Below are 13321 nucleotides of genomic sequence, written 5' to 3' on the forward strand. Positions count from 1 at the left end.
TCTCGCCATCGTAATCAAGAACCCCTGACCTGTATTTGAATAAACACGACTAAATAAGTGACTTGAATAAATAAAAATCAAATGTCTAAAGTAATTAACCTTAGCTGAGTTACATTGTTCAGTTCCAGTGTGTACACAAAATAATCTACCGTTCAATACAATTAATCAATTATTTACAAATAAATAATCTTTGAAGGTGCTGTGGCTGTAGCCCATAGCTGCAGTGTTAACCTCGCAGGTTTTCACATAAATACATTCAAAATAAACATTTAGCAGTAAATGGTCTTAAATTACCGACATAAACATTAAATAGTCATTTCACAACAAAGTGCTAAATGCTCCACAAAGGCATTAAATGTGTTTTACAATAAGAACAAACAAGAAAACAACGTTAGCCCGAGCATGCTAATGCTAAGCTAATTAGCTTAGCATCGGATGCTAGCAGCACTTTACATTCAAACTCACCAATTCCTCAGTTTAACATCGCGTGATGGCGGTGACTCCCCACGGACCGGAGGTTTAGATCTACAATGTTCAGAGAGGAACTATTTAGTTTGTTGAAGCTTAAAAACACAGAAAAGAGCGAATATTGTAAATTGTTTGGGACTGACCTTTTCACATCTGCCTCGGGAGCTTCCCCCACAAACTCTGACCCGGAAGAACCGACACAGAGAGAAAAGACGCTCTGCTGTGATTGGCGGACTCGGGTCACGTGATTAGGGGTGCGGTTACGTAAGGCACGTATGAGACACGGAGGGCAGAAATAAATATATCAATGTAGCTTTTATATAAACAAGATTTAACGGCAGGTCAAAGCAGGAGTTTAATAAAACATTTTTTTAATAAGACAGAATTTTAACCTGAGTTACACGCAGCTGAGACAGGAATCCTTCTCCTGGACTTAGAAACTGGGAGGTTTTCTCAATAAACTGTATCGCAGTGTGACTCTGAAGTGCTGTATGTTTGCAAGTTTTTGTGAGAGAGGACACAGTTTTTCAAAAAGTAACTCAAAATAAAAATAAACTCAAAATAACTAAAAAAAAAAAAAAAAAAAAAAAAAAAAATCTAAATAACTAAAAAACAAACAAAAACGCTCAAAATAACAAAAAAAGGAAAAATAAACATTTCAAAAAACAAAAAAAAACAAAAAAAACAATTCAAAATAACAAAATAATTAAAAAAAAATTCAAAATAACATAAAAAACCCTCAAAATAACAAAAAAATAATAAAATAAAATAACTTTAAAAAACCCCTCAAAAATAAAAAAAAATAAAAAACTCAACATAACTGAAAAAGAAAAAAAAAAATAAAATAAAAATAAACTCAAAATAACAAAAAAAACAACAAAAAAAACAACAAAAAACCCAGGATCATTTAGCGCGAGTTAATACAAACATTTAAGACCAAAATGAGTCTTGTCTTGAGTCTATGTGACAGTTTTTCAGTACAAAGTGAATTTGAGTGGATGGAGCAGTTTAGCCGTGTCCATTTATAAATACAGTCTATGGTTATAACTTTGTTCAATCGACTGACACCAGGTTGTATTTTTAGATGTACGTGACCCTGGCTTTTCGGACCAAAGGGACGCGTCTGTCAAAGCCGACGCTGTGTTTGGTGCTGCTGTCGCTCGCTGTTCTCGTGGGGGTCGTGAGGGTCACTGAACACAGAAACCACTGGAACGACGTCCTGGCTGGATTTATAACCGGAGGAGCCATAGCAGCATTTTTGGTAAAGTAAATCTATCAAAAGACATACTTAAATTTCATTTTATCTTTTATTTTCCTGTCTTAAGGTCCTATATTACGTAAAAGTGACTGTTGTGAGATTTTAGTCGTGTTTGAATGTTGTTTATCTCCGTTAAAACAGACCTGGAGTTGTGTTTTGTTTCATTCCCACATGTTTGAGTAACATTTTATTATTAGTCAAAGCTCAAAACACTCTGTTCCACCTTGTGATGTCATGAAGTGGTAGTTTTTTTTTTTTAAGTTAACAGCTCCTTTTTATCTTTAGTTTAGTAGAAATTTGCAACTCCAGGGCTGAACTTATTATGATTTTAGTGAAGGAGAATGGAGTTTAAAAACACAGCGGAGCACTTCCTGTATTACCACGTGACATCACAAGGTGGAACAGAGCGTTTTGAGCGAAGAACACAGCCTAAATTTGCAGCGTTTGTGCGTTAAACATGTGTAAATGAAACAAAAACACAACTCCGGGTCTGTTTGTGGAGAGAAAACAACATTAGAACATCATGAAACAGGACTCTTCTCATTCTACTTTTCTCGTTGTTATTCCACCCCCGTCCACCAGGTGTCGTGCGTGATCAACTACTTTAAGCAGACTCAGACGCCGTCACAAGCCACACCAGCTCCCCAGAGACCAGGACCCCCCACCGGGATCCCCCTCCTCAGCCTGCCCCGTGTGGAGAGTCCACTCGAAAAGTTAAGTGGCCTCCAGGTAAGGGGAGGGATGCCATATGAAAAATGGACAGGCTACATAGACTGTGCCATTAGGTAAAATAAACACATATTTTTGTCCATCTTTTCCTCGTTGTCGTCGCCGTTGTGCGTCCTCCATTTTGTCCCCGTTCGTCTTGAAGTCCCGTGTTCGATTCCCTGGCTGACGATGTCTTTCCTCCTGTCTCCCGTGTCTCTCGTAGGCTCCAGGGTTACCGTATTCTGAGATCACATGACCCTCAGCCAAACCCGAGCCCCGCCCCCCCCGACGTTCTTCTTCCCTCAAGACGTTGCCTCACCAGCGCAGTCTAGACCTGCCCCTCGAGTGCCCCCACCCGTGCCCCGCCCACCCGGAAGGACGACACCCGCTCCGACGAGTCAAGTCCACGATGGTGTGATGCTGCGGGTTTTTTTGTTGTTTTTTTTTTTGTTCCCTCCCCGAAACACGAAACGAAACCGAACTGTGAAACTTAAGGATACAAACGCGGCGCCTCCGGGTGAAGCCAGAAACCGAAGTTACGAAGCAATACTGTGTCTCTTTATAGTTCTTTTCTACTAAGACTCGGCTTTGAAATATATTTAAGATGGTGACGACTTGTTAAAACTCTGAAATCTTTACGGAGCTGAGCCGAACCAAACCCTGCGGCTCATCTCTCAAAACGACTCAGGACACTCGATCCAAACAGACCCTCGTTTTATCGAAGCGTCGCTGGAGATGACGGGACTGTTCCGTGAAAACAAAAGGCTCTTTCATAAACGGAGAGACTGCACTTTGGTAGATTAAAGCACAGGTGACGCGGCGGAGAAGCTGTAAACTATTTCAGATGTGGGTCGAATCTTTCGCTTTGGTGTAAATCGATTCGAGTATTTATGTTTAGAGAGAGAGAGACGACGGTTCCACGTTTTTTTGTTTGTGGCACAGGTTCGTTCGCTGCTAAAGTGAAACACGCCAGGTTTGTATCGACTCGACGACGAAACTTTAAACTCAGATATTATAAATGTCTCTGTCCTTGTCCTGTTGAGAAAAAACGCAGTTCATTTATCGCACTGTCCCGAGCGCAGCGGTGGAAGGAGTACGCAGGTTTAGTACTACGAGTAAAAGTACAGATACTGGAGCGAAAAATACGCAAGTACAAGTAAAAGTGTCGCGAGAAAAAGCGACTGAAGGAAAAGTATTAAAGTACATGTTTAAAAATGGACTTAAAGTGGAAAAAGTCAAAGTATTTCACACAACAAAAACAATTAAATCCAATTAAATCCATATTTTATTATATTATTATTGTTTTTATTTGTTATTTTATTTTAAATTACGAACGTGTTAAATTAAACCCTCAGACTTTTCTGCAGGTCTCAAACTATAATAAAAAATACTTTTACTTTTCAGTCCTGTTCAAAAACGTAGTAGAGCAGAAAGTACAGATACTGCTCTCAAATGTACTGAAGTAAAAGTAAAAAAGTATCCACATTAAAGATCTACTTAAAATGAATACTTACGTGCAGTACTTTGCTACTTTTACTCGCCGTTCCACCACTGCCCGAGCGTAGTTTCCTGTTTTAGAATGCGTTTTATAAAATATACCGAACATTTTTACTTTTACTTTTATCCAAATGAAGTTGTATCATAAAATCTGCCTTTAGTTTGATTTATTCTCGACGTAACCGGCCTCTCATTCTCTTCTTTCAGTTTCAGTTGGAGGCGGGGCTTTGTATAGTGTACATTTTACAGGTTTCTTTACATAAATATATTCACAGTACAATGAGTCTTGTACATGAAACATATACCGTATTTTCTGGAGTATAAGTCGCACTGGAGTAGAAGTCGCACCAGCCAAAAAATGCAAAATAATAAAGAAAAAAAAAACACATTTCGCATAAATCGCATCTGTGTATAAGTCGCATCCTTGGCCAAACTACGAAAAAAGTACGACTTATACTCCAGAAAATACGGTAACTTTATGTCTGAACGGTTTTACAGGAGTCGCATTGTGGTTTTTAAAGGAGAATGCTGCATTATGGGACGCAGGGTGGAGGAAACGGCCTGTCACGATCGCACATTTTGAAGTTTAGACGATAAACGATGATATTAAAACTCTGACGCGACAACCCAAGAGCAGATTTAAGCCGCAAAAACTGTTCTAAATCTGCAATATTGTTAAAAAAAAGCACGAGTTGCAATAAATAAACAGCAGAACGAAACACTTTAGTTATTAATTCGACTGTTTACGGCTTAATTTTTATGATATCGCCCCAAAAAATACGCAAAAATGTGCAAAAAAAAAGGACATTCATAGCAAAAATATAGTTGATGTGTCGATCATCGTGACAGGTCTAGAGCGGCGACGTTTGCGAAGAAGAACGCCAAGACGACGACGACGATGTGAAGTTCTCGGTCTGATTTTTTTGTGTGTGTGTGTGTGGCTGTGTGCGCTTCTGGAGAGTTGTGCGTTTGTGATGAGTTCAGAGTGCGGGAGCGGAGCTGTTCGTTTAACCGATCTCTTATTTTGAAACTGTCCAAAGTAGCTGCTACAATAACACAGGCCCCCGTCAGAGGCTCATCACAGCTCAGAGATTATTATTCAGTTTAGCGATATTGTTATTTTATTTTCATGGTTAAATATCTGTTTTGTATTTACTTGGCAAAATAAATCACAATTACCATTTTTCTACTGAGTTGTTTTTTTTTGGTAAATGGTAAATTCTCGTGTGGTTATTGTCGTACCGCTCGGCTCAGGGGGGAACCAAAGATGCAGGACGGACAACGCCGGGAGAACGGAGCGGGGTCTGAGACGGGGAAGCGGAGCGGGTCCAGGGAGGAGGAACAGGGTGAGCGGAGTCGGAGAAGGGGTGGACTGTACCGGCGGGGTGGAGCTGGATCGGAGGCGGGAGAGCAGAGCGGGTCCGAGGAGCGGGATCTGGCAGGAGCGAAAATTCCAGTTTAGTAAAAGTGACGAGAAGGAAAAAACAAGAGCGAAGTCAAGCGTAAACTACCACTGAGGTAGAAGGACGATCTGGCGCCGAGTGTCAGGTCCCGGCTCCTCTTATTCCTCCCAGATCCCCGGGTGAGGCTGATTGGGAATCCGCTCCAGGTGCGCACGAGAGGAGACAGCGCTCCGCCCCAGCTCCGCCCCAGCTCCGCCCCAGCTCCACGCTCGAACGACGACGACGGGTGACAGGACGGGCAGGATCATGACACTTCTAAAGCGTTTTCCCAGCTCTTCACGCACACGTTTACACACCAGAGTACGCAAAAACACTCCAGGAGACGTGGGTTAAGTGTCTTGCCCGACGACACGACGACAGCATGTATCTGTGGGAGCTGGACTCGAACCACTGACCTTCGGATCTACCGCCCGAGCAAACGCCGCGGCTGTTTTTTTTTCGTTATTAATTGAGGATTCTTCTCTCGAGCGGCGTTTGCGTCACGGGGGTCGTGTGATGTTGTGTTGCCAGGGTTACGTCGGACGTCGCTGTAAACGATAAGCCCAAACCTGACACGGTGAAATGTGACGACCAGAAGGACCTGAGTTTGATCAAACCTCACGGTGGAGGCGACACAGACAGAAGAAAACTTTAAAAATGCCCTTTCCAGACGGTGTGAGGGGCCCCTCTCTGCTCTGGGCCCCTGGGAAACTGCCCTCTTTACCCCCCCTGGTCCGACGCCCCTGCACACGGAAAACTGACAGGAAGAAAAACCAACCTGAGATCTAAAAATGATCTAAAACACCTGTCAAACTCAAGGCCCGCGAGCCAAATGCGGCCCTCCACATCATTTTACGTGGCCCTCGACAGGTAAATTAAAGTGTCTGATGGTCTTAAAATCACATTTTATCAGGAGATACATATTTTTACATCCAGGCAAATGCACATGTCATATTTGTAACTTCAATAAGTAAAAAACACAGAAACAGTTAATGAACAAGTTATGAAATTTGTTATATTTATTTTACATCTGACATTTTGCTGATGTGGCCCTCGGTGAAAATGTGTTTGACTCCCCTGATCTAAAATATACACAGCTACAAGTTCATTCAAAGTGTTTTTTTCTTTATTTTTACTACATTTTTACATTTTATATCCACACAGACGACATTAAATACAAGGGTCGTTCAATAAATAAGGTGAATTTTTCAGTATAAGGACTTTTAATACACATAGAAGCTTACTTTATTTTTGTTTGTTTGTTTGTTTTACTTGTTTTTCCACATGGATTTAATTTATTTTGCAGATTAAAAAAACGTTGAGAGTTTTGGCGATTAACAAAGATGGCCGACCAAGAAGCAACCGAAAACTTGACAACTGACCTCTGTCCAACCCTGGAGCTCCTTGGTCGGCCATTTTTGTTAATCGCCAAAACTCTTAACATTTTTTAATCTGCAAAAGAAATTAAATCCATGTGAAAAACAAGTAAAACAAACACACAAAAAAGCTTCTAACTGTATTAAAAGTCCTTATACCAAAAAATTCACCTTATTTATTGAACGACCCTCGTATATAAAGTGAGATATACACATGTGCATTAAACATTTCTGCTCTATAGAATGTTTTGATTTCAATGGAATTATGTAATAATGAAGTTAAATAATTTGACTAAATGTAAATATTTTTCGACAAAGCAAAGGATGGAAACTTTGATGGTTTGAATAAAAAAATATATAAAAATGTGGTTATTTATTTCTTTAATTGCTGCATAATTCCATATATCTGACCTTCATATGTCTATAAGTAAAAATAAATTTAAAAAAAGTGGTAAGATATATATTTTAGGAGCGCAGAACACAAAATCCCACATAAACTATTCTAAATCTACAATATTGTTAAAAAACCTTGAGCTGCAATAAATAAACAACAGAAGGAAACACTTTAGTCGTTAGTTTGCGTCTGTAACGAGTCAGACGAGTTAATAATTCAAACTTTTGCATCTTAAATCTGGTCACAAAGACAAAAAATCACCAAAAATGTCAGAGTCGTGCAAAGAAAAAGTACAATCGATAAATACTGACCCCAAAAATAATGTTATTATTGTTATTTCATATATAAAAGTCGATATAGAGATTATCACGACATAACTCGACTAAATATTTTTCCACAAAGTAAAGGTTGGATATTTTAAGGATTTCAGTATAAAACATATATATAAAAATTTTGTTATTTTTCTTAAACTGCTGCATAATTCCCTATATTTGAAACTTATGTGTGTAAATAAAATAAAAAATTAAAATTAAAAACTGAAAAAAAGAAGATATAATGTAAGATAAGGGTGGATACTTTTTATTTTATTTTATTTTATTTTTTTAACTGCTGCAGAATTCCCTATATTTGACAACTTATGTATGTAAATAAAATGTAGTAAAAATAAACTGAAAAAAAATGAAGATATAGTGGTATGTAATAAGGAAGTTAAATATTATTCAATATTTTTTCGACAATGTAAAGGGTGGATACTTTGAGGATTTAAATATAAAATTGAGTTATTTCGCTTCTTTAATTGCTCCATAATTCCATATTTCTGACATAGTATATTTATAATTTCTGTATGTAAATAAAATGTAGTAAAATAACAACAACAAAAAAAACAATTGTAAGCTCTAGATTTATTTTAGAATCACAGAAACTCGTCTTTGCAGTGAAGTAAACAGATGTAATGCCTCACAGTGAACACCAGGTGGCAGCACGAGCCTGTAAAGCCTCAGTCTGACACTTTCCTCATGTTTTTGTGACTCGAACATTTTATAAAATCACTTTAAGACAATTTAACCTCATTCTCCAAATCCTAAATATCCCGCAGCACTTTATTAACCCTTTATTAACCGGATTAACCCTTTTATTCCCTGCTCTCTATGCTAATTGCCCCCCTCACCCCCTCCTCTCTCTCTCTCTCTCTTTTTTTTTACGTTGTTTCAGTCTCTTTAATGACGAGGCAAACCGCACTGACTCACGCGCACTCAAACGGAGAATTACATGCACTTTCTCAACAACATTATCTTTTCCGGAAATTGCTCCTGGCGCAGCCGGGGCCCCATTAGAACCAAGAGCTCAGCGCCGTAACCTTTTTAAAAAGCCATTAGTGCTGCACCTGCTCCTCCGCCCCATTTGTCTCCTCAACACGGACACGTCTCCTCCTCAGCCGCTCCTCCTCTTCACCTCCTCAGCCTCTTCACCTCCTCAGCCTCTTCACCTCCTCAGCCGCTTCTCCTCTTCACCTCCTCAGCCTCTTCACCTCCTCAGCCGCTCCTCCTCTTCACCTCCTCAGCTGCTTCTCCTCTTCACCTCCTCTTCACCTCCTCAGCCGCTCCTCCTCTTCACCTCCTCAGCCTCTTCACCTCCTCAGCCGCTCCTCCTCTTCACCTCCTCAGCCTCTTCACCTCCTCAGCCGCTCCTCCTCTTCACCTCCTCAGCTGCTCCTCCTCTTCACCTCCTCAGCCTCTTCACCTCCTCAGCCGCTCCTCCTCTTCACCTCCTCAGCCTCTCCTCCTCTTCACCTCCTCAGCCTCTTCACCTCCTCCTTCAGCCCCTCCTCTTCCTCCCTCAGCCTCTCCTCTTCTCCTCTTCCTCCCTCAGCCTCTCCTCTTCCTCCTCAACCTCTCCTCTTCCTCCCTCAGCCTCTCCTCTTCCTCCCTCAGCCTCTCCTCTTCTCCTCTTCCTCCTCAGCCTCTCCTCTTCCTCCCTCAGCCTCTCCTCTTCTCCTCTTCCTCCCTCAGCCCCTCCTCTTCCTCCCTCCTCTTCTCCTCTTCCTCCTCAGCCTCTCCTCTTCCTCCTCAGCCCCTCCTCTTCCTCCCTCAGCCCCTCCTCTTCCTCCCTCAGCCCCTCCTCTTCCTCCCTCAGCCTCTCCTCTTCCTCCCTCCTCTTCTCCTCTTCCTCCCTCAGCCCCTACTCTTCCTCCCTCAGCCTCTCCTCTTCCTCCTCAGCCCCTCCTCTTCCTCCCTCAGCCCCTCCTCTTCCTCCATCAGCCCCTCCTCTTCCTCCCTCAGCCCCTCCTCTTCCTCCCTCAGCCCCTCCTCTTCCTCCCTCAGCCCCTCCTCTTCCTCCCTCAGCCTCCCCTCTTCACCTCTTCCTCCCTCAGCCTCTCCTCCCTCAGCCTCTCCTCTTCTCCTCTTCCTCCCTCAGCCTCTCCTCTTCCTCCCTCAGCCTCTCCTCTTCCTCCTCAACCTCTCCTCTTCCTCCCTCAGCCTCTCCTCTTCCTCCCTCAGCCTCTCCTCTTCTCCTCTTCCTCCTCAGCCTCTCCTCTTCCTCCCTCAGCCTCTCCTCTTCTCCTCTTCCTCCCTCAGCCCCTCCTCTTCCTCCCTCAGCCTCTCCTCTTCCTCCCTCAGCCCCTCCTCTTCTCCTCTTCCTCCTCAGCCTCTCCTCTTCCTCCTCAGCCCCTCCTCTTCCTCCCTCAGCCCCTCCTCTTCCTCCCTCAGCCCCTCCTCTTCCTCCCTCAGCCTCTCCTCTTCCTCCCTCCTCTTCTCCTCTTCCTCCCTCAGCCCCTACTCTTCCTCCCTCAGCCTCTCCTCTTCCTCCTCAGCCCCTCCTCTTCCTCCCTCAGCCCCTCCTCTTCCTCCATCAGCCCCTCCTCTTCCTCCCTCAGCCCCTCCTCTTCCTCCCTCAGCCCCTCCTCTTCCTCCCTCAGCCCCTCCTCTTCCTCCCTCAGCCTCCCCTCTTCACCTCTTCCTCCCTCAGCCTCTCCTCCCTCAGCCTCTCCTCTTCCTCCTCAGCCTCTCCTCTTCCTCCTCAGCCCCTCCTCTTCCTCCCTCAGCCCCTCCTCTTCCTCCCTCAGCCCCTCCTCTTCCTCCCTCAGCCTCTCCTCTTCCTCCCTCCTCTTCTCCTCTTCCTCCCTCAGCCCCTCCTCTTCCTCCCTCAGCCTCTCCTCTTCCTCCTCAGCCCCTCCTCTTCCTCTCTCAGCCCCTCCTCTTCCTCCCTCAGCCTCCCCTCTTCACCTCTTCCTCCCTCAGCCTCTCCTCTTCCTCCTCAACCTCTCCTCTTCCTCCCTCAGCCTCTCCTCTTCACCTCTTCCTCCCTCAGCCTCTCCTTTTCTCCTCTTCCTCCTCAGCCTCTCCTCTTCCTCCCTCAGCCTCTCCTCTTCTCCTCTTCCTCCCTCTTCCTCCTCAGCCTCTCCTCTTCTCCTCTTCCTCCCTCTTCCTCCTCAGCCTCTCCTCTTCTCCTCTTCCTCCCTCTTCCTCCTCAGCCTCTCCTCTTCCTCCTCAGCCTCTCCTCTTCCTCCCTCAGCCCCTCCTCTTCCTCCCTCAGCCTCTCCTCTTCCTCCCTCAGCCTCTCCTCTTCCTCCCTCAGCCTCTCCTCTTCTCCTCTTCCTCCTCAGCCTCTCCTCTTCCTCCCTCAGCCTCTCCTCTTCCTCCCTCAGCCTCTCCTCTTCCTCCCTCAGCCTCTCCTCTTCTCCTCTTCCTCTTCAGCCTCTCCTCTTCCTCCCTCATCCTCTCCTCTTCCTCCCTCAGCCTCTCCTCTTCCTCCTCAGCCTCTCCTCTTCTCCTCTTCCTCCCTCAGCCTCTCCTCTTCCTCCCTCAGCCTCTCCTCTTCCTCCCTCAGCCTCTCCTCTTCCTCCCTCAGCCTCTCCTCTTCCTCCCTCAGCCTCTCCTCTTCCTCCCTCAGCCTCTCCTCTTCCTCCCTCAGCCTCTCCTCTTCTCCAGTTACATTTTAAACGTACAAACTCGCTCCATTTAATTATTTACGTGCGGTTTTTCTAATGGCGTTCGACTTAAACGATCTCAGTCTGGGAGTTATTTTCTCTTCTCCTCGTTCGTGTCATAATCGCGGACGCCGCGCGGGGGCGGAGCTCCGAGAGAAGCCTAATTATGCAGGAATGTGACGTCTCCAGGTCGAATCAGGTGAAGCTCGGATCCGGTTTTTCCGTCACGTTTGAACGACGTGTTTATTTATGTCACTGTTAAAGTTTCACACAGACCTGGAGGTGTTTGTTTCATTCACACGTTTCACACACAAAACTGAAAACACTCTGTTCCACCTCGTGATGTCATTGTGTGGTAAAACAGGAAGTGTTTTTAAACTCCACACACCTTCATTCCTAGAATCATTTGGATCATTTCAGCTCCTGGATCCGATCTGTACTGAAGTAAAGGTAAAAGAAGCTGTTAGCGTGAAAATAAACACCACTTCATGACATCACAAGGTGGAGAGATGTTAAAGACGCTGTTTTTGTTTGGAAACACAATCTTTCCTTTAGGAGGAATGAGGGCTTGAGACATCACCTCTCACAGATCTATGATTCTATCCTCAGACCCAAAACAAACAAAAGAAACAAACAAGTACACAATAGTAGGGCCATTAAAGGTTGAACTGGGCCGTCAAGGCTGAAACTGGAGACTGAAGCTGTTCAGTGTAGTTGGACATAGGGCAGTGTCCAGCAGAAATCTGACCAGAACTGAAGAAGAAGCCAAACGTCTTCACTCCTACAAAGATTTGTCCAGTTGACGGATTTAAATTTCGTCATTTTGAGGTTTGTAGATGTTACAGACTAATAATAAAGTGAAACTGAAACATGTGTGAATGAAACAAAACACAACTCCAGGTCTGTTTTTGAGGAGGTAACGACGTTAGAACATGGATTAAAGCTACAAGAGTCAGTTTTGCGTTGTATCGGATCTTTAAACTGCCGATGACGATAATATGGGTCAAATACTGAAATATCGACGTATCGAGACATCGTGATTCTAAACTTGGAGATACAGTATCGTTCTCGTGGGAATGCTTCTGGTTTATTTTACTAAATTGTTTTGGGACAAAGCTCTAACTCGCTCACGTCGTCCAGGTCTGATCCGCAGCGAAACACGAAGTTTAAATCTGTCAACTGGACAAATCGCTGCAGGACCGATTCACTCGTTCACTCCTAAAACGATTTGTCCATTTGACGGATTTAAACGGCGTCTTTTGCTGTGAAATTCGTTAATGCGACTCGCCTAAATATTCCGCGCGTTAAAATACATTTCATATTACAGATTACACATTCATACAAATCTATAGACGAGTTTCATATTTGGAATTCCGACCGCGAGTATCATAGCAACCAAAGAGCCAATCAGGAGCGAGGGTGTTGAAGGTAACGCCCCTTTACCCTTTAGCAACGCTGTCGATCAAACCTGTTTAATATCTTGATTTACAGACAAAAAAGCGAGATAAAAAATCCAAGATCGTGCAGAGGGTTAATACGTCTGTGTAAACCCTCAGTCGAGAAAAATAACAAAAAAAACTCCTCAAAATAACAAAAAAATTTTAAAAAAAACTCAAAATAACGTTAAAAAAAAGAAAAATAAACTTAGAAAACAAAAAGTAACAAAAAATAATCAAAATAACTAAAAAAAGAAAAATAACAAAAAAACTCCTCAAAATAACAAAAAAATTAAAAAAAAAAACTCAAAATAACGTTAAAAAAAAGAAAAATAAACTTAGAAAACAAAAAGTAACAAAAAATAATCAAAATAACTAAAAAAAGAAAAATAACAAAAAAACTCCTCAAAATAACAACAAAAAAACCCTCAAAATAACGTAAAAAAAAACACAAAAAAACAACAAAATCTCAAAATAACAAAAAAATAAAAAAAATAAAATAACTTTAAAAAAAACCCCTCAAAAATAAAAAAGAAGAAAAAAATCAATAACTCAAAAAGAAAAAAAAAATCTAAATAACTCCAAAAAATGAACCCCAGGATCATGCAGAGTGGGTTAATACGTCTGTGTAAAAAGAGAAAAAGATTAAATTTAAATCAAATCAACTGGACAAATCGTTGTAGGACTGAAGACGTTTCGCCGCTTCTTCAGTTCGGGTCAGATTTCCGCTGGACGCTGCCTTATATCTGTCTGAAGGAGGCGCTAACGACACTGAAACTGTAAACTATGAGCAGCTTTTGTCTCCAGTTTCAAC

At 42.9% G+C, this 13321-nt stretch overlaps 1 protein-coding gene across 2 annotated transcripts in view; it reads left to right on the forward strand.

Moving 5' to 3' along the window:
* The window catches only part of plppr2b (phospholipid phosphatase related 2b), a 68458-nt gene extending 64222 nt beyond the window's left edge, over positions 1-4236 (forward strand). Inside the window, exons 5-7 of one of the 2 annotated variants that reach the window (XM_033972297.2) lie at positions 1553-1729; positions 2309-2439; positions 2658-2799. In XM_033972297.2, coding sequence (XP_033828188.1) covers positions 1553-1729; positions 2309-2439; positions 2658-2766 — 417 coding nt within the window. In that variant the 3' untranslated portion in view covers positions 2767-2799. Of the gene's footprint in view, positions 1-1552; positions 1730-2308; positions 2456-2657 lie in introns of both variants that reach the window. The other variant, XM_033972304.2, reaches the window with a different exon arrangement.
* Positions 4237-13321: the final 9085 nt, after the last annotated feature.

The sequence above is a fragment of the Periophthalmus magnuspinnatus genome, chromosome 1, assembly GCF_009829125.3.
Source record: "Periophthalmus magnuspinnatus isolate fPerMag1 chromosome 1, fPerMag1.2.pri, whole genome shotgun sequence".
Classification (NCBI taxonomy): Eukaryota; Metazoa; Chordata; class Actinopteri; order Gobiiformes; family Gobiidae; genus Periophthalmus; species Periophthalmus magnuspinnatus.